General features: G+C 42.1%; 1 protein-coding gene across 2 annotated transcripts in view; it reads left to right on the forward strand.

The window, feature by feature from the left end:
- Positions 1 to 20,740, forward strand: part of NEK7 (NIMA related kinase 7) — a 157,729-nt gene that overhangs the window by 83,590 nt on the left and 53,399 nt on the right. For both annotated transcript variants that reach the window (XM_047755524.1, XM_047755525.1), the window contains 2 exons: positions 9,447 to 9,509; positions 11,223 to 11,333. In XM_047755524.1, the coding sequence (XP_047611480.1) occupies positions 9,447 to 9,509; positions 11,223 to 11,333 (174 nt within the window). The remainder of the gene's footprint in view (positions 1 to 9,446; positions 9,510 to 11,222; positions 11,334 to 20,740) is intronic.

Raw genomic sequence — 20,740 nt, forward strand, 5'->3', positions numbered from 1 at the left:
ACTCTTCCAGTGGCCAAGCCCAGTGAGTAAGTATAATTGACATAACTTTGATTGATGCTGTTGGAGACTCTTCTTCTGCTCATTTAATCTGGATAGAAAATCTCCTGTGTGGCAGACACGGTGCTCTCAGCATTGGGGATACAGCAGTGGAGTCTGACATTTTCGTCGAGCAGACCCACAATATACTGAATGATTATAGCCAAGGAGGAAACGGCCGTAGCGTGGTATCAGAGACAAACCAGGTGCGGAAAGTGAGGCCTCTCTGGATAAAGTGTTCGGCCAAGGGTTCTGTGAGACAGTGACATTCAGGCGGAGGTGGAGGATAAGCTGTCAGTCCTCAGCAGGACGAGGCACAGCAGGTGGAAGGGGCCTGAACAATAGGATGGACTTAGAGCGACCCTCCTGCAAACAGATCCCTGTGTGGCCTCTGTAAATGGTCTTACGTTATTAACTGAAAAATGTTCATCTGTTAAATAAGTCGTATTATTGGCAGTATGAACAACAATTACAAAATAGTGAGAGTGGGCATCCCTGTCTTGTTCCAGGTTTTAGTGGGAAGGCTTTCAGTGTTTCTCCATTGAGTATTATATTTGCTGTGGGTTTGTCATAAATGGCTTTAATTATGTTAAGGAATGTTCCCTCTATACCCACTTTGGTGAGAGTTTTTATCATATATGGATGTTGGACTTTGTCAAATGCTTTTTCTGCATCTATTGAGAGGATCACGTGGTTTTTGACTTTTCTTTTGTTAATGTGGTGTATGACATTGATTGATTTGCATTGATTGATTTGCATATGTTGAACCATCCTTGTGAACCTGGGATGAATCCCACCTGGTCACAGTATACGGTCTTTTTGATATGTTGTTAGATTCGGGTGGCTAAAATTTTGTTGAGAATTTTTGCGTCTACATTCATCAAAGATATTGGCTGATAGTTTTCTTTTTTGGTGGTATCTTTGTCTGATTTTGGAATTAGGGTGGTAGTGGCATCATAGAATGTCTTTGGGAGTGTTCCTTCTTCTTCAACCTTTTGAAAGAGTTTAAGGAGAATGGGTATAAGTTTCTCTTTGAATGTTTGGTAGAATTCTCCTGTGAAGCCATCTGGTCCTGGACTTTTATTAGTAGGGACTGTTTTTATGACATACTCAATTTTGTTTCTAGTGATTGGTCTGTTCAGTTGATGTATTTCTTCTTGATTCAGTTTTGGCAGGCTTTAAGTCTCTAGAAAGTTGTCTGTTTCTTCTAGATTGTCAAATTTGTTCGCATGTAATTGTTTACAGTATTCAAGTATGGCTATTCAACATAGTAGTGGAAGTCCTAGCCACAGCAGTCAGACAAACAAAAGAAGTTAAAGGCATCCAAATAGGAAGAGAGGAGGTAAAACTGTCACTGTATGCAGATGACATGATACTATGTATAGAAAACCCTAAGGACTCAACCCAAAAACTACTTGAACTGATTAACAAATTTAGCAGAGTAGCAGGATATAAGATTAACATTCAGAAATCAGTCGCATTTCTGTATACTAACAATGAAATATTAGAAAAGGAATACAAAAATACAATACCTTTTAAAATTGCACCCCAAAAAATCAAATACCTGGGAATACACCTGACCAAGGAGGTAAAGGACTTATATGCCAAGAACTATAAAACATTAATCAAGGAAATTAGAGAAGATGTAAAGAAATGGAAAAATATTCCATGCTCCTGGGTTGGAAAAATTAATGTTGTAAAAATGGCCATACTACCCAAAGCAATCTACAGATTCAGTGCAATCCTTATCAAATTACTCATGACATTTTTCACAGAACTAGAACAATCCAAAAATTTATATGGAACTACAAAAGACCCAGAATTGCCAAAGCAATTCTGAGGAACAAAAACCAAGCAGGAGGCATACCTCTCTCCCAGACTTCAGGCAATATTACAATGCCACTGTCGGTCAAGACAGTGTGGTATTGGTACCAAAATAGACAGACAGACCAGTGGAACAGAATAGAGAACCCAGAAATAAACCCTGACACCTACGGGCAATTAATCTTTGACAAAGGAGGCAAGAACATAAAATGAGAAAAAGACAGTCTTTTCAGCAAGTATTGCTGGGAAACCTGGACAGCTGCATGCAAATCAGTGAAACTAGAACACACTGTCACACCATGCATGAAAATAAACTCAAAATGGCTTAAAGACTTAAATGTAAGACAGGACACCATCAAACTCCTAGAAGAGAACATAGGCAAAACATTCTCTGACATCAACCTTATGAATATTTTCTCAGGTCAGTCTCCCAGAGCAACAGAAATAAGAGCAAAACGAAACCAATGGGACCTAATCAAACTAACAAGCTTTTGCACAGCAAAGGAAACCCAAAAGAAAACAAAAAGACAACTTACAGAATGGGAGAAGATAGTTTCAAATGATGCAACAGACAAGGGCTTAATCTCTAGAATATACAAGCAACTTGTACAACTCAACAGCAAAAAAAAATAAAAGGCAACAACCCAATGGAAAAGTGGGCAAAAGACCTGAATAGACATTTTTCCAAGGAAGATGTACAGATGGCCAATAAGCACATGAAAAAATGTTTCAACATCACTGATTATTAGAGAAATGCAAATCAAAACTGCCACGAGATACCACCTCACACCAGTTAGAATGGCCATCATTCATAAGTCCACAAATAACAACTGCCAGAGGGGTTGTGGAGAAAAGGGATCCCTCCTGCACTGTTGGTGGGAATGTAAGCTGGTACAACCACTGTGGAGAACAGTATGGAGGTACCTTAGAAATCTATACATAGAATACCATATGACCCAGCAGTCCCACTCTTGGGCATATATCTGGAGAAAACTTTCCTTGAAAAAGACACATGCACCTGCATGTTCATTGCAGCACTATTCACAATAGCCAAGACATGGAAACAACCCAAATGTCCATTGACAGATGAATGCATTAAGAAGATGTGGTATATGTACACAATACTACTCAGCCATAAAAAAGAACAAAATAATGCCCTTTGCAGCAACATGGATGGTACTAGAGACTCTCATCCTGAGTGAAGTAAGTCAGAAAGAGACAGACAAATACCATGTGACGTCACTTATATCTGGAATCTAATATAAGGCACAAAGGAACCTTTCCACAGAAAAGAATATCATGGACTTGGAGAATAGACTCGTGGTGGCTAATGGGGAGGGGGAGGGATTGGGATGGATGGGGTGCTTGGGATGGATGGGGTGCTTGGGGTTAATAAATGCAGACTATTGCCTTTGGAATGTATGAGCAATGAGATCCTGCTGTGTAGCACTGGGAACTATATCTTGTCACTTATGATGGAGCATGATAATGTGAGAAGAAAGAATATATACATGTATGTGTAACTGGGTCACCATGCTGTACAGTAGAAAAAAAATCACATTGAATTAATTTAAAAAATTACAAAATACAGGCTTTTTAAAATTTTCTACACATCAGCACTAACAGAATGTATGAAAGCAAATAAGGTGTGAGGGGCAGGTTCTACAAGGCTTTACCAGGCGGTTCAAGTGGCCTCTTTCCATGAGGTGGCAGTTCTTTAGTAGCTGTTCCCCGTGTGCGTTGTACCTCTAGACATCCCTGTGCTTCCGCCGCCCTCCCCGCCATCAGGTGCATCTCTCCACGGGCTTCCTCCCCGCCCCCAGCATCATCTCTTCCCTCCGTGCAGCCCGTACGTCCACTTAAATACTTGTTCCGCCTTTGTCCCTTGCCTGCCAGTCTGCAGCACTTGTTTTCCCCCCTCACATATTGTCGCAGCCCCGTGCTCTCTCATTTTCCTCTTCCTTCCCTGCCCCCACGTGGACCCTGCTGAGAGCAGGCGTGGTGTCTGAACATGCCCGCCTCCGGGCCCTGGGTCAGCTCAGCCACCGTCCCGGCTCACCCTGCAGGCGCTTGTTCTGCGGCCACCCTCGAAACCCCCTCTCCACCTGCGATTCTCGCTGGCCTCGCCTCCCCTCTTTCCATCATGGCACACAGCCCCGCAGTCTCTAGGCCTCTCATTGAAGGTCTGATTTCAGTTGTTTTCTCACCTTCCTTGGGGCTCATCAGCTGCTTGAGCACCGTGGGTGTTTCCCCTTCAGTCTCCCCGTCTTGTCAACGCCCAGTCCTGGTTTTTTTTTTTTTTTTGTCTTTTTGCCTTTTCTGGGGCCGCTTCCCACGGCATCCAGTCCTGGTTTTATCTCCACCGTGTAGCTCTTCATTTCTCTCTTCACATGTCGTCATTCCCTGGCCCATGGCACACACGAGTTCAGGCTGTGTCTTGGAGTTTTGCTTTTCTGTGGAAATGCAGCCTCTTGCACTTCCCACCTGAATGTATTTTAACCACAGAGTAAGAAGACCCAGATCAGCAGGTTGATGACTGTCGTGTGGTCAGCAGGAGCTTCAGCCACACCTGTGTGCGTCTGTGGTCCGTGGAAAGCACCGTCTCCTGTGTGGCGGTGTCATCTCCTCTGCCACCCTCATCATCGTCCCTCAGCTGCTGTGCTCTGGATGATGTCTTTCTCTTCTGTCTCCTTGGAGACTCTCCACCAGCTGCCCCATTTTTGCTTATCTCCTGCGGTGTCTTCACTGACGTCCTTCCAGACATCACGGAGGAAGCTGCGGCTTCAACACCCACAACTTCTAAAACTCGCCTCTCCTGTCTTGTGTGGTCACTCCGGCTTGGTTCTTCTGTCTCTCTGGCCGTCCCCCCTGTGGTACCCTTAATAGTGTTTCTTTTCCCCTCCTTGGGGGTGTCTCACAGCCATGATTGTGGATGTTTAGTCCTGTTGTACTGCTTCTCCCTGACCCCTCCAAGGTGGCTTCTTAACCTCTAGATGCCCCGACTAAGCTTGCTGAACCTCAAGCTCTCATGAAATACAGAGAAAAGATGACTTTCCTATGGTACATTTAATTTAATTTAATTTAATTTGGTTTAATTTAATGGCCACACTCTTGGCATATGGAAGTACACGGGCCAGGGATCACATCTGAGCCATAGCTGCAACCTACGCCACAGCGGTAGGTTGCAGATCCTTAACCCGCTGTGGAGGGCCAGTGATTGAACCTGTGCCTCTACAGCAACTGAGCCCCTGCAGTCAGATCCTTAACCCACCGCACCACAGCAGGAACACCCCCTGTGGTATTTTTTAGAGACTTTTAAATTGTAAAGAGACAGAGCTTACTGATGCTCTGAGCGTTAGATCACTGTATGCTGGCCTGTTGAGTTCAGAGTCATCCCCTTGAAAACAAAGGTTTAAATAATCTTGGATTAATTAGCGACATAAACAGGTATCTAGTTCCATACCATCATTTGCCAGCCCCTCGAGGAAGCCACGAGAAAGAAACTGAGCCTGTCTTTTGATTTGCAGCTCAGCCAGGTCGGTGCATTAGGAGAGGAAGGCTGACAGAAGCTGGATTACCTGGATTACCGGCTGGGGAACTGGAGGGGGCGAGGTTCCTGGCACCAGTGCTGAGCACCTGCACTCACCTGGCCTCCATTTTGCCCCCTCCCACCCCGACCCCTCGCCCCTGGCAGTGCCTGTGTGTGGAGGCAGGGAGGGGCTGGTGGCAGAGCCTTTAATTACTTGAGGATCATTTTGTTGCATGCTTGTGTCTTCCGTCTGGAGAGACACAGCCCTTCTGCTCTGGATTTTCTGACTGCCTCATCCACCTCCCATCCCTTCAAGTAGAGCCTCTGACTACCATTCAGCAAGAGTGAGAGCCAGAAGTTTGCAGGCTGATGGGAAAAATATTACTTGTGATAGTGGAGGACAGGCCCTCCCCCCCCCCCCCCCCCGCCCCCAGCAGGAGCCACGGGGCCTGGGACCTGAGGGCCCTGGGCTGAGGGGCAAGAACATCGAGGCGAATGGGGGCTGTCCAGGGTGAGAGCTGGACTGAGGTGCCGCGGAAAACAGGCCAGCTTCAGACCAGCTGCTCATTGCTTTATGCAGGCGGCGTGGAGCTGGCGAGGCCTGGGAGATGTTTGGTTAAGATGTCCATTTACGTAAGATTTATTTACCAGGTTTGTCAAACTCTCATAGATATTTTTAAGTACTTTTTGGGCTACATTTTAAGTATTTTTTTCTTCTAAAAAATGGATAGATGCCTTTTCGAGGATATTTCTGTTAAGTTGCTTGAAGGCCTCTTTCCCCCTCTTAAAGCTCTCTAGAGTCAATCCTTTCAGTTTGAGAATACCAAGAATGTATCAGACAATACTTGCCTAAACACTGCTAAAACTTTGCTCTTACCAAGTATAAAGTAAGTTTAAAAACTCAAACTTTTAGAGTTCCTGTTTTGGCTCAGTGGGTTAAGAACCCAACCAGTATCCATGAGGATGTGGGTTCCATCCCTGGCTTCGCTCAGTGAGTTAAGGATCCAGTGTTGCCATGAGCTGTGACCGGTGTAGGCTGGTGGCTGTAGCTCCTATTCGACTCCTAGCCTAGGAACTTCCATATGCTGCAGGTGTGGCCCTAAAAAGCAAAAAACAAACAAACAAATCCTCCAACTATGGTAGAGCTAGAAAGATGCCTTCTAAATACAAGCTGTAAATAATTTATGAAAAATGTTTTTAGAAAACCCAGGTTTTTTTTTTTTTTTTTTCATTTGTGTTGCTTTTTCTTGCTCATAGGATCAGACTGCTTTCAATCTATGTCTGGAAATGATTTAATCTAAAGATTCCGTTTTTATTTTTGCCTTATTAACATGGTGGCTAAGAGGAAAGGTAAGGTAAGATACTTATGCATTTCCAGTTAAGTGTATTTGCTTCAGAATTTAGTTTTGTCTTAAATGCACAAGCATTGCTTCTTTCCTCAAAGCTCAAGAAGTCACATTTGATACTGAACATTGTGAATTTGTAATTCTCAATTAGTTTAATTGTAAGTTGAATTAAGATTCGCGATTGATTTGTATGTGGCATACTTGTCTTGCTATTTTGTCTAGGTTTCCTAAAGCTCTCTCATATACATCTTATTCTCATCTCACTCAAAGTCCTTTGTGCTTTAATTTTTTTCCCCCATCATAGAGATGTTGATTACTGAGAGATTTTTATACATCTCCAAGTTTGTGAAATTTTTTTTTTTTTCGTTTTAATCTCTAGGACCAGTATGATCCTTTCTCTATTTCCTTAAAAAAAAAAAGTCTTGAGGAATTCCTTAAAGGCCCAAGACATTTAAAATTTTGTACTTTCCCACATTTTGAGTTATCTCAGATCCCCTGGGAGTAGCGGTTCCCTAGGATGGCATCCACAGTCACCATTTGCAAGAACGAGTCATTTCTCTTATGTTGATTTTTAAGCACAAGTGGTCTGTGCGTGTATGCGTGCATGTGCATTTCATACCGGTAACTAATATCAAGTTTAAAATTTCCTGTTTATGTTACTGTTGGTTATTGTTGTTAAATTGAAGTATAGTAGCAACACCATTTTTTGTGGTATTTTTGGATGGTTTGTGCTTTCCTATGTGAGATCACTTAATGTGAAGTTTGCTCCTTTAAGTAATGACTTTCTGGAGTTCCCGTCGTGGCTCGGTGGTTAACGAATCCGACTAGGAACCATGAGGTTGCAGGTTCGATCCCTGGCCCTGCTCAGCGGGTTAAGGATCTGGCATTGCTGTGAGCTGTGGTATATAGGTTGCAGGCGCAGCTCGGATCCCGTGTTGTTGTGGCTGTGGTGTAGGCTGGCGGCTACAGCTCTGATTAGACCCCTAGCCTGGGAACCTCCATATGCCACGGGAGCAGCCCAAGAAATGGCAAAAAGACCAAAAAAAAAAAAAAGTAATAAGTTTTCCACTTGGTTCCGTAAGAAATCTGTCTGAGGTGTATTGTACCTTCCTGCGCATGTAAATCAAGTGCTGGAAACCCCTCGAGGTGCTCACATCACTTTGTCCCATGGCACTTGCTGGATCGTGTGCAATGTTGTGGGGTCCTGTCTGAGGTCTCCGTCAGACTCTGTGAGCTGGTTGCCTTATTTGTGTCAATAATCCTATTAAGCTGGCATTCAGCACAGTTTTGTGAATGATGGAAAAGCAAGAACACGAACATGTTACCCCCATTTATATTTGGAGTATTGACCTGTGGGGATATTTCCTGCAATAAATAGCATATTGCCTTTGTATTTATTTATTTATTTATTTTTGTCTTTTTAGGGCCACACCCGTGGCATGTGGAGGTTCCCGGGATAGGGGTCGAATCGGATCCAAGCCGCATCTGTGACCTACACCACAGCTCACGGCCACGCCGGATCCTTAACCCACTGAGTGGGGCCAGGGATCGAACTCACAACCTCATGATTCCTAGTTGATTCGTTTCCTCTGCATCTCGACCGGGAACTCCTGCCTTTGTATTTATTGTTAATTTCTCACAAATTTGGAACATTGAGAGACTTCTTTGTTTTCAGAGACACACTAAAGAGCCCTTTGATTGTACTAGTTAGTTTTGGGGGCTTTTTTTACATTAGATCAATGTATCTTGACCTTTTCTTTATTACCACCCCTCTAAGGATCCTTTATTTCCTAATTACTCCACCCCATGAAATTTTAATTCCATAGATAATAGTTTTCAGTTTATGTATTATATGTAGATCTGGGCTTAAAAAGAGTAGGATTTTGTCACCGTTTCCTCCATTTTTCACCTCCTTGGAATGACATCAGCCCTGCTAAGAATGCAAACGTTAGGAGTTCCCGTAGTGGCGCAGCGGAAATGAATCCAACTAGGAACCATGAGGTTGCAGGTTCGATCCCTGGCCCTGTTCAGTGAGTTAAGGATCCAGACGCGGCTCAGATCTACGTGGCTGTGGTGTAGGCTGGCAGCTACAGCTTCGATTCGACCCCTAGCCTGGGAACTTCCATATGTCAGGGTGCGGCACTAAAAAGAAAAAAGAATGCGTGCATTAGACCTTTTAGACATGATTCGACCATACAGATTCATGGTTTAGAGCTTAGGTTAGAGTTGGATAATTTGTCGAATGAATTCTGGCTGTTCCTTTAATTAGCTGTGTGAACTTTTAGCTTACTAAACCTTTTCTTCATCTGTAAAGTGGGAATACTAATATTCTTACTCTCCTAAGGATTAAGTGAGAATTAAATGAGGTAGTTCATGCACTATATTTAGCACATGTTGTTCAGTATCTTTATTATTATGTTAATACATCACAGTATCACAGCTTCCATTCTGTTCCATTTGAACTTAAGGCTTGAAATATCTGCTGTTCTCTTTTCCCATTTTTAAAACTAACTGCCTTTGGAAGGAAAAATATAGCCTCTGGTGGTAACATGAGATAAAGTATCTATAGATCCCCACAGCCTCTAAAAGCTAATTGGAAAGAATACTTCTTACTGTGTGTATAATTATGTGTGAAGGACTAGAATGGACTTACATGATATCTTGAACCATACACGAGTATTTTGTTAAGTAATTCTGGATTCTGTTTTTAGATATTTGATTTAATGGACGCCAAAGCACGTGCCGATTGTATCAAAGAGATCGATCTTCTTAAGGTAACTAACAAATAAACTGTTGACTCTTTTGAACATAACAATATGCGGGTAAAAGTACTTTATTAACATATCACACTTATAAGCAAAACGATTTTTGAGACCTAACTTTTGGCATACTGATTTCAAATGTCATTATATAGATTTGAAATCCGTATATTGAAGAATGCAGTTACCTTTTGGATTCATTGTAAAATAATTTAATTGGAACATTTGGTAGGATTGGCTCCCCCCACCCCCATTTCAAACTGGGAAATAAATAAAGTAGACACGAAACATGGAAGAAATATTTTCTTGACCATCCCAGTTAGACATTATTCTAAACGTTAAGTAATATAAATGCATATTAACATTATCACAAGATGTGATATATTTAGAAGGTGGATTGATCCAAATGGCTCACATTTTAAACTAATGTTTCTGTATCTTTTTTCCATATTTAGAAAGAGTGATGTAAAGAGTGTGTCAGAATTAGCTTTTCAGTTTCTCATCCACTCAAAGAATATGACTGAACTTTCAGTTATCTTTGCACTGCATTTATTATAGTGAAATTTCCTTTGAGAAAAACTATGGCTTATGTTATATTTTTAACTTTTATTTTTAAATTTTTTTTTAACAGCACCCACGGCATGTGGAAATTTCTAGGCCAGGGGTTGAATCTGTGTCACAGCAGTGACAACACCAGATTCTTACCCACTGGGCCACCAGGGAACTCCCTGTATTTAATTTTTATTTTTTATTTTTTGTATTTAACTTTTAGATAAGACTTGGTCTTTTTTTTTTTTTTTTTATGCCATCCACCTTTGTTTGTGCCTGAAGTGAATCAGATTTATTCAAAAAGATAAGAGTAAGATCAAGATGAACAGTGCTTTTCCACTGTTCTTTTAGTTGTAGCTGTTTCCTGGGACATGAAGTGACTGCTTTAGTAAACCTTTGTTACAGAAATAATATATCACCTAGAAAATGTGGGAGGAAAACCTGTAAATAGAAGAAGAAAATCATGTGTATGCTCTCTGGGCTAATTCTTGAATAAGTGTCTTTGAGGAACTGTTTGTCTTACCTGTTCACTTGCTTCAGGATTAAATGAAAAGATCAAATAAAAGGGTTGTAAATATACATAGACTGATGCACATATTTCTACAAGGTGAAATTTTTCTTAAGATGATTTTAGGAATCAACCCCATAGATAGTTCAGAATATTTATATTGTTTGATATAGAAGCAATATTTAGATACAGTACAGTAGATGCCAGATTTTTACCATTGGCTGGAATTATGCTTGTAACAGACTTAACTTCAAGATAAGATTAAAAGGGATATTTTTTTTTTTACCGTGGAGTGCCCTTAAATGACAGTTACCATTTTGAAGGGTGTAGTTTTTAACAATTGTTGATTTAATTCATCATTCATAAATATGCATATACTTATATATTTATCAGACATAGCAATACTTAAAAAAATTTTAACTGCGTAGTTTACGCCATTATTTCTCATAGAATACTGAAATAAAATTGTCTAGTTTTACTTTCAATAGTTACAGTACTTGTTTCAAAATTCATAGGTGGAAGAAAAATATAGTCACATTAGGATTTCTGCAACTTGAAAACGAAATGCAGTAATAACTAAGTTTATTTTTAAGTTATGAAACTCTTAAGTGGCTTTTAGGAATTTACAGTAAGAAAACTTTTTGATGCCTGTTTTGTTTTTTTTTCCTCAGCAACTCAACCATCCAAATGTAATTAAATATTATGCATCGTTCATTGAAGATAATGAACTAAACATAGTTTTGGAATTAGCAGATGCTGGTGATCTATCCAGAATGATTAAGGTAAGGTTTTTTTTTTTTTTTAAACTAAAGATTTATTTTTTCTTCTAATTGAGGTTCATGTTAAACATACAGTCGTATCAGCAATTTACCTTAACGCAGTGCTTTAACATACGGTCGATAAGTAATAGAGGGTAGGCAGTCATGATGGTTATGATTATGAAGCTGGTTTTTCTTGGTGAAGTTGACACCAGGTCGACTTGGGTGTGTGAACTCTCCAGTACCAATTTGGTAATGGACCTCGGACTTATCTTCCGTAAGCCGACGTCACAGTTTTGCAGCTTGATTCCCCTGAGCAGATAGATCTCCCTTGATCCTGCATCTCTAGACATCAGGCCAAGGGGGTGGAGGGATATTCTTGAGCAGCCTGACCTCGTCGTCCCTGTTCCTAAGAGGGAGGCATCGGAGAAGTTAAGTGGGCCTTGCATTTAGACTGCGCATCAAGCCCTGATTCAACCACGTAAAAGTTGTTTAACTTCCTCTTCTAAAGGCATATGAATTGGGTTTAGGTTTAGCTACAAGTGTAGAAACCCTCAAATAACAGTAGTCTGAAAACTGCTTATCCTTGGTCTTAACTTACTTCTTCCACCTGCTGCATTGTCTCCAAAACAAAGTAGTGATAGAACCTACTTCATCAGGGTTGTTTAAAATTATTAGTTAATATTTACTAAGAATTTAGAAGAATGCCCCACATATATGTAAGGCTGTGTAGATGGAAGCTATCCCTATATTATTGGTTTTACAGATATTTCTCTGTTACATAAAATTCTGGGGCTAATGAAGCAGTTCTGATCTCAGATGCTCAGAGACCAAACCTATTTTCAGCTGAGCAAGCTGTGGGCATGAAAGGAGAAAGGGCACCTGCTGGCTGATCTAAGGCACACCCTAGATGCTGCCGTAGCATGTTTGCAGCTTCATCCCCTTGGCCAGCATCTAGTCTTAGGAATGTGTCTAGCTGCAAGGGAGGTGGGCATATATAGTCTTCATTAGGCTGTCCCTGTGCCAGCTAAACTTGTGTCACTCTGGAAGCCGAGTTGAAGGGTGTGGATATAAATGAAGATCAAGGAAATGAGAAAAGCAAGGGCCATTAATCCTGAGCAGCTTGCTCCAGGGAGTCAGCCAGTGTCACCAGTGTGTTGGCAGAGGTTCTCAGGCAGGCAGAGGAGAAGGAGACCCTTGTAGTGGATAAAAAGGGGAGGCTTCCAGTGCGCCCTGATTAGAGGCCACTGGCTAAAAGCAGCTATTGGTGAGCTTGCTAGAAATGGGGCATCTCACAGGATGGCTAGGGTGCCCACTTGGCTTTCTAAGTTGGGAGTTGGGACAACAGTTGGGGAAGCTGTCAGTTCTTACTCAAGTCCTGGCCATTTAAGGCTAGTTGTTGTAGAGGTGGCTGTTCAGCTTATCTCTAGAGGTAGCAGGCTGGCTTCCTGCAGGCCTGACAGAGCAGGCTGGCCCCCTAGCCTGTTTGTTGAAGATGAAAGGTTGCCTTTCTGGTCAGCTTGCTGAGGATTGTGGTTCAGAGTTCTATTTTTATGTATGGTCTGGCCATTGTCTTTATTTATTCAAGTCTCTCAAACAGATGCTAGAGCACAAGCAGTAATCTCTGCTATATGGAGTTATTTTAAGGGGCTTTTAAAAACAGGGTTAAGTGTTAGGATTCTAGGAGCTAATTTTGACATTTAGAGAGGATAAGGAGCATTATTATTAAATAGAACTAAGTTTGTCTGATGCAGAAATCCATGTGTTTTCCTTTAGTGACCCTTAAAAGATTTTTGTATCATAGAACTCCTTTGGACAATCAGATGAAAACCCTGGATCTTCTCCCGTGAATATGTTGATGCATATGCAACTTGTATTCCATTATAATCTTTGCAGATTTTCTAATCAAGATATTTGTGGATTCCCTGGCATTATGAACCCTGCTCTCCAATGTGAATTCAGTATCGACCACTTAAACTCTCATGTTACTTAACTTCTCTTAGACTCAGTTTCCTCATCTGTAAGATGAGACGGTTTTGAGATTGCTTTCTAAATTATAAAAACACCTCATAAAAGGAAGGTTTTTTACTATCACAGAAAGCTATCAAGTTGATTTTTGTTTAAAGTCCTGTGATAGTATGACTCACTGCTAATCAGCTCTCCGACTTCTGTTTAGGGACTTCCCATCACTAGCACGAACAGCTAACCACCAACGAAAGATGTCTTTGCAAATTAATTAACCAAGAAAAGCAGTCTTAATTTTAAAAAGAAATGCAAATACACAAATGGAAACTTACAAGACAGCTGTCTATCACGATGACACATACAAATGCAACTATAAATAATCCTTACCAGAGAGGCAACTAATATAAATTAAACTTGCTTCAACCTTTGGGTATAGGAGTTATTTAATTACTTACAGTTGGAAAGAAAGAGGGCAAGTCCTTATTGGGCAAATACCTGCTGAAGGCAGATAAAGAAACAGACAATAGAAACAGACAATTTCAGTTCCAAAATCTCGCCCCTGAGACTCAAGCATTTATCTTGGAAGAATGAATATCCCGTCCTTTCACCGTTTGAGAAAACTAATGCAAGACCAGAGACCTATAGAACCCTGTTACCTCTGCCTCCTGCAGATTCAGATTTCTTTGACGAGTGAGGAAGGAACATTTGTCAGTGTGATCTTGCATTTATTATGCTGATGAACTTCAACTTCATATATAAACAGACTTGCCATCAGTTGACATTATCAAGACAGTTTTGTTTTGTTTTGTTTTTTTAATCAGCTGACCCAGTGAATCTGGTAAGACAGATTCAGAAGCACAGAATTCTCTTGGGTGGTGAGTAAGTAGTAACTCACCATGATAGAATTGGTAGCTACGCCCTTGGGGCTTCATCGGATAAGCCTTGAACAATCCTGCCCTTTGCTAGAGGTGCCATCGGTTTGCCTAGTCGAGATAGAAGTCATCCTGGGTCTGGTTTTCCAGATCCTCTTGGTGCTCCTCTAAAGGCTGAAAGTCATCCTGCCAAACGCGTAGATCTCACAGTAGTCTTCGCATAATGGCCATCACAGAAAGTTTTACCCATGTCCAGAGTAGAAACTTTGATCAGGCAGTTTCACATGAGTAGAGGGTCTTCATATCCTGGTTATGCTCCTGTATGTCTTTGAAAGATGATATTTGAGACCTGACCAAGTACCTAGTTGCATTGGGAGGGAATAACGTAATAACTTGAGAGGATGTGACCTGTGAGAGCTTTCCTAGTTGGTCCTTCATCAGATAGAATTAATCTGATTGTGGATTGTTGCATTTTACTAGCATACATGGTTATAGCTTTTCTCTCTGTTTGACTTAGTAATCTCAGTGTTGTTTTTTTTTTTAATATAAAATGTCACTTGTTTTCTCAGTTGGTGTTGATCCTTAACTTTATTCTCCACGTTCCCATCCCCCCGAGATAACCACTGACTTTGTGTACGTAAAACTTTCTAAACTTCGTTTTGTATCTTAACACACACAAATATAAACATTTGTACTGGAGTGCCAGCTGTGGCACAGTGGGTTAAGAATCCAACTGCAGTGGCTCGGGTTGCTGGGAGTGTGTGGGTTCAATCCCTGGCCCAGTGTACTGGGTTTGAAGATCCAGTGTTGCTGCAGGGATCTGTTCAGTCCCTGGCCCAGGAACTTCCATGTGCTGCATGTGTGGCCATAAATATATATATAAATAATATACATGTATACATGAATATATATATATATGTACTGATATATGTATTCTTAGACACATCACAGTGTATCTAATTATTGCTTTAATGATGGACATTTGGACTAATTCCATTGTTTTTAGTTCTCACAGAGAAAGCTCCAGAGTAAAACCTTATGTATTTCCATATAACAATATCATACATACTCCGTTTAATAGACAGTTTCATAGATTTGTATAAATAATATTGTTGAATAATAGAGTATGTGCATTTTTAATTATAACAGATGTTATGAAATTATCCTCTCAAATAATTATACCAATTTGTAGCCTTTACAAAAAAAAAAATTACTCTTTACTTATTTCCCATGTGCCGTATGCATGGTTTATGCCTTCTTGGAATATCATTGTCTAATAGGAGAGGCATTTAACTGACACTCAGTGAACAGTGTAACTGGAGTTGTCACGGGCTGTGTGAAGGAGTGGGGTAGGTTGAAGGGTAGTTTGTGACAGGACAGCCAGATCTAGACCGGGAACTTCTGAGGGCTCCAGAGGGACTTCATGCCGTGATGCTGCGTGACCTGGATTTAGCTGCTTAACCTTAATGACTGAGCTAGAGTTTCCTTATCTACGACACTGGGTTAGTAATACCTGCCTTTTAGTGTTCTTATGAGGTCTGAGCGATATATGTGTATGCGTGTATGTATTTTATTTTGATCAGCTTTTATCTAGATATATGCATGTGCATGTGAATTATTTGTGCCTATTTGAACATATGGCATCTGTTTGACAGGTACTGGGGTGTTCTGTATTCCATTCAGACCTCCAATCCCCACTCCCCTCCTCGCATCACACAAATCCTCACTCTTCAGAGATGACATGGTCCCTCCTGTTAGACAGAAAACAGATGTCATCAGTCTGGAATGCCCTCGTGGTCCCAGGGCCTAACCTGCCAGACCAGCCTGCCTGGCCTCTTCCCTCCTCCTCTCCTGTTGCCACCCTCCTTGTTGGACAGAGGGATTGTTGTCTGTCCCCCTGCCTGTGTTCTTAGTCCTTTCTCTGCCCCGATGCTCAGAAACCTTAAGGTTGTCATTATCTGCTCCCCGGCCTCCATGTATCTTCTGTCCCATTTGTCATCATCTGAACATGCTTGGTTGCTGTTACCTTAAATGCACACGCACGCACTCGCACAGCCCCACCCCCCTTCATTCCTCCATTGCTTTGTCCAAGAATGAGCTTCCAGAGGGGAGACAGAAGGATAGACAAGTGCAGGATGCAGAGTTGTTAGGTACCACGGAGAAAAAAACGGCATCAAAGAGGGACCAGAAGGAGTTTGGAGGCGGGCTCTTGCTTCTCTAAATAAGGTAATGGAGGCGCTACCGATTTCAGTCCCATCACCCCGCCTTGGTCTGGCTTGTCCTTCCCCCGCTGCCCCCTGGTGTTCTGTTTGTCTCCACAGTCAGTCACTCATTCCTGCCTCGCTTCAGACCCCCAGGACGTGGCTCCTTAGTGCCCTATGCCAGTAGGCCCAATGGACCTGCCCAGTCTGCTTCTGCTGGATCTCCAGCCACGTTCGCCTCTGCTTTGCCCACCCCTCTCCTTAAAAGACTCCCTTGCTGCTGACTGAGTCCCACAGGGCCCGGTTTTCTTCCTGCCCCCGCCCCTCCAGGCTGATTCTTCTTGACTGAGTCATTCATTCTCATCCTCTTGGCCTTTAATGGTGGAGTTTTGAAAGTTTCAGAACGACTTTTTTTGCGTTTTGCCTTCTACTCTTTTCCCAGTGGATCTTGGTATCTGTGGATTCAGTTACTGTCCAGCCTCTTAAAGAGATGCAGGTTCTCATCTTCAGTGCGGAGCTGCTTGAACCCGAGCGCCTCCGACGCCCCGCCCCGTCCCACTTCAAGGCACCGAGGCCTCCCCACTGCCCGCCCAGACCCTGAGGTGGGGCCGTGGGTACCAGGGCTCTTCCTGGACATCCTGTGTCCCTTTCCTTGTTTTCAGTCTGTCGCGGGTTCTGCTTACTTTCCACCCAGGCCAGTCCCTTTCTCTCCCTGCAGTGGGAGGGGCCGCCATCTCTCCCCTGGAACCCCCAGAGCTTTTTAACTCACCTCCCAGCTCCCAGGACCCACCCGCAAGTCTGCTTCTGCATTCGTTTCTAAGAGAGAGGAGAAGGGAGAAGGAAAACAAAACAAAACAAAACCCTCTGCTTGCAAACCCTCCTGAGCTTCCGGTTACGGTAAAGGTGTGTGCAGAGATTTAAGAAAGCGCACGCTCTCGGCGCAGGAGGAGCCCTCGCTTGTCAGTGTCCTCACGTCCCCAGTACTGTCCCCAGTGCCCAGGTGAGCGCTGCACAGAGAGGTGATCCGCGCATGCTCGGGGCCCAGGTCCACCGCCAGAGCTCTGCCCCCCAGCTGGGCTGGGACTCAGCCCACCCCTCACACATGGCTTTGCTTTCTCAGGACGCCTTTGACCACAGGCCACTTTATGCTGTGGGTACCTTTGACGCACTCGTCTGCCATCGTGCTGCATAATGGGATTGTGCATTTGTTGGTGGGATTCTTTTCCTGATGTCTGGATTTCCTGTGTGACCCAGAGCCCTGCCGAGTGCGGCCACAGTGCCTTCTTTCCCTCGGGAGGACCTGGCTGATAGTCACTCAGGAAATAAGTGGAGCTATGTATGTATCAAAGTAGCTTTCTTCACCCCTGCCACCCTCCTCTTCCAGGGGGCCCCAGTCGGCGTGGGTGGTGACTTAATGTCACACAGTTCCCACTGTTTCACACTACTGCGCTCCCACCAGGAGTCACTAAGGTGACATGACAGGAGAAAGCATCCTGATCCAGGAAGGTTGGGAGGGGGGGTGTTGCCCTAAGAAATTCTAAAAGTGTTTTCTAAACACTCTAATTTTGTTATAAGCCATTCTTTATAGAAGAGGCTATAGGACGAAAAAATCATGGGAACTTGTTTTATGAAGGAACAAGATGGTGACTTAATGCTTTGTAAAGGACAGCAGTAGATCCTTGAGTTGTAAGGAACACGGTTTATTTCTCTATAGTGAGTGATATTATAAATCGCTGTGCATCACAACAGTATGTTTCACTGTCTCAACTCTTCAGCTTAATTGGGGTAGAAGAGGAAATTTAGCTCCTGGCCTGTATTCCAGAAATGAACCTCTGGATAGCATTGCATCAAAGATTTTTACAAGTAAATAATTAATGGATTTAGAGCAGGCTGACAAATATAATTAAGTAATTTATAGTTGAAATATTCAGTATTTCTCTAATTAGTGACAGAGGAATACCTGAGGCTGTGGTCAGATGAAATACTTCCCAGATGAGTTTTAGGATAAAAGGAAATCCAGAATTTTTCATCATATATTTCCTTCTTCCCCAGTAATCAGAATTTTAAAGGAGAAGACTCTTCCAAAACAGTTGGATTATAGTTTAGCAAATTCTGATATATATGCTATATATTCTCTTTACTGTACCAAAATTGGACCAGGGCATGTTCCATTTTGTAGTGTGCCTGTTTATTTCACTTTTTGTGGCTAAGAAACATATTTGGTGGTTGAGACAGTGCAGAGGTGATAATAGACTAATCTCAGAAATATACAAACAGGAGCTTTGGTTATTTCACTAATGATGCTGAGCTTCTTTTCATGTTCCTGTTGATTATTCATGTATCTTTTTTGGAAAAATGTCTACTCAGGTCTTTTGCCTGTTTATTAATTGGGTTATTTGGGATTTTTTTTTTTGTGCTATTAAATTGTATGAGTTCTTTATATACTTTGGATATTAACCCCTCATCAGATATATTATTTATAAACATTATTTTAAAACATTGTGAAGGTTTTTTTTTTTCATGTTGTTCTTTTGCTATGCAGAAGCTCTTTAGTTTGGTGTAGTCATACTTGTTTAATTTTTATTTTGTTGCCTAGCTTTGGGTGTCATATCCAAAAACATCAGTGCCAAGACCCACGTCAAGGAGCGTTTTCTTATGTTTTCTTCTAGAAGTTTTATATTTGTAGGTCTCTCATTTAAATCTTTAATTTATTTCAAGTTAAATTTGGGGAGTGATGTAAGAAAGATTTAGTTTTGTTCTTTTATATTTGAATGTCTGGTTTTCTCAGCACCATTTATTGAAGAGGCCATCTTTTCTCCATTGAGTATTCTTAGCACCCTTGTCAAACATGAGTTGACTGCTAATAATTGGGTTTTTTCCTGGGCTCTTGATTCCACTTCATTGATTTATGTACCATACTGTTTTGATGACTGTTGCTTTACAAGGTAGCTGTGATGCCTCCTGCTTTGTTCTTCTTTCTCAGGATTGCTTTGGCTATTTGGGGTCTCTTGTGGCTCCATATAAATTTTAGCATTTTTTACTGCCCCTCTGGAGACTGATTCTTCTTGACTAAGTCATTCTCTCCTTCCTGGACTTTAATGGCAGAGTTTTAAAAGTTTACTGTGTTTAGAAATGAACTTTGATTTTTTTTTATTGCTAATTACCACAAACCTAGCAGCTTAAAAGAACACAAACTTAATGCTCTCCCAGTTTTTGAGTTGGTGAGCTCACACTCTGGTAGGGGGTTCTGCTGGAGGTCTTAGAAACTGAACTCAGGGTGCCAGCTGGGGTTTAGGGTTTTCTCCCCTGTTCCCGGTTGTTGGGAGAATTCAGTTCCTTGCGGTTGTGTGACTCAGGTCCCTCCTGTCTTCCTGGTAGTCAACTGGAAGCCACCCGTGGGTCCTTGAGGCCATGCTGTCCCCTGCCTGTGGCCCTCTTTGTGGCCTGGCAGTTTGCCCCGTTAGGGCCAGCGGGAGAGTCTCTGGCTTTGAATCTCTCTGAGTCTTTGAAGGGTTTAACCTGATTCGGTCAGGCCCACTTAGGATAACCTCCCTGTTGATTAACTCAAAAGCAGCTGATTTAGAACTGTAATTACATCTGCAAAATCCTTCCTGCCACAAAGATAACATAATATGGGGAGAGAGTTCATTGCACTCACAGCCCAGCTCACACTATGGGGAGGGAGTGGTGCCAGGACTTGAGAATGTTGAGGGCTGAGGTTATGTCTCAGGATTCTGCTCACCACAGGCTTTGATAAGTCAGCGAGAACATCAGCAGGGTTTGGGGGATAATGAATACCTTCAAATAGGTTCACTTTCTTGGTAATTTCTTTTTTTTTTTTTAAACAACTGCACGCATATTTTTATTTGTACTTACCCAAATTTAGAGGCTCTCTTGGACATAAAATCACTTTGAAATGTCTTTTACTCTCTTGACCTTTGGATCCTTAAAGCAATAACATCTTCCCAGCAGCACCATCTATCTTTGCTGACGCTGATTTATGGTTTACCAGGGTACAGACACTGCATTTCAGCATCTGGCGTCTCCCAAGCCAGGCCACGGGGAGAATTGCCAGTGATTCCAAATGCGGTCTGTCTCCTGCTGACTCTCTTGTATAAGGCAGTCATCTGTCTTCGATATGACTGTAGAATCATTCCGAAGTCTTGAGGTTACCACGTATGGTACTGTGTGGAGATGATACACATAGGTGCCTTCACATGTGTGTAACCATACAGATCTCGGTCCATAAGGTATGTATGTGTAGGTGTGTTAGATACATTTCTTTGTATAAAAACAGTGTTACCAAGTCAATACCACTTGCTCACTAAAATGTTTCATAGTGAAGTAGTATTGAACTTAGGGGTTTGGTTGATTGATTGATTGATTGATTTCT

This window comes from Phacochoerus africanus, chromosome 12 (genome assembly GCF_016906955.1).
Source record: "Phacochoerus africanus isolate WHEZ1 chromosome 12, ROS_Pafr_v1, whole genome shotgun sequence".
Classification (NCBI taxonomy): domain Eukaryota; kingdom Metazoa; phylum Chordata; class Mammalia; order Artiodactyla; family Suidae; genus Phacochoerus; species Phacochoerus africanus.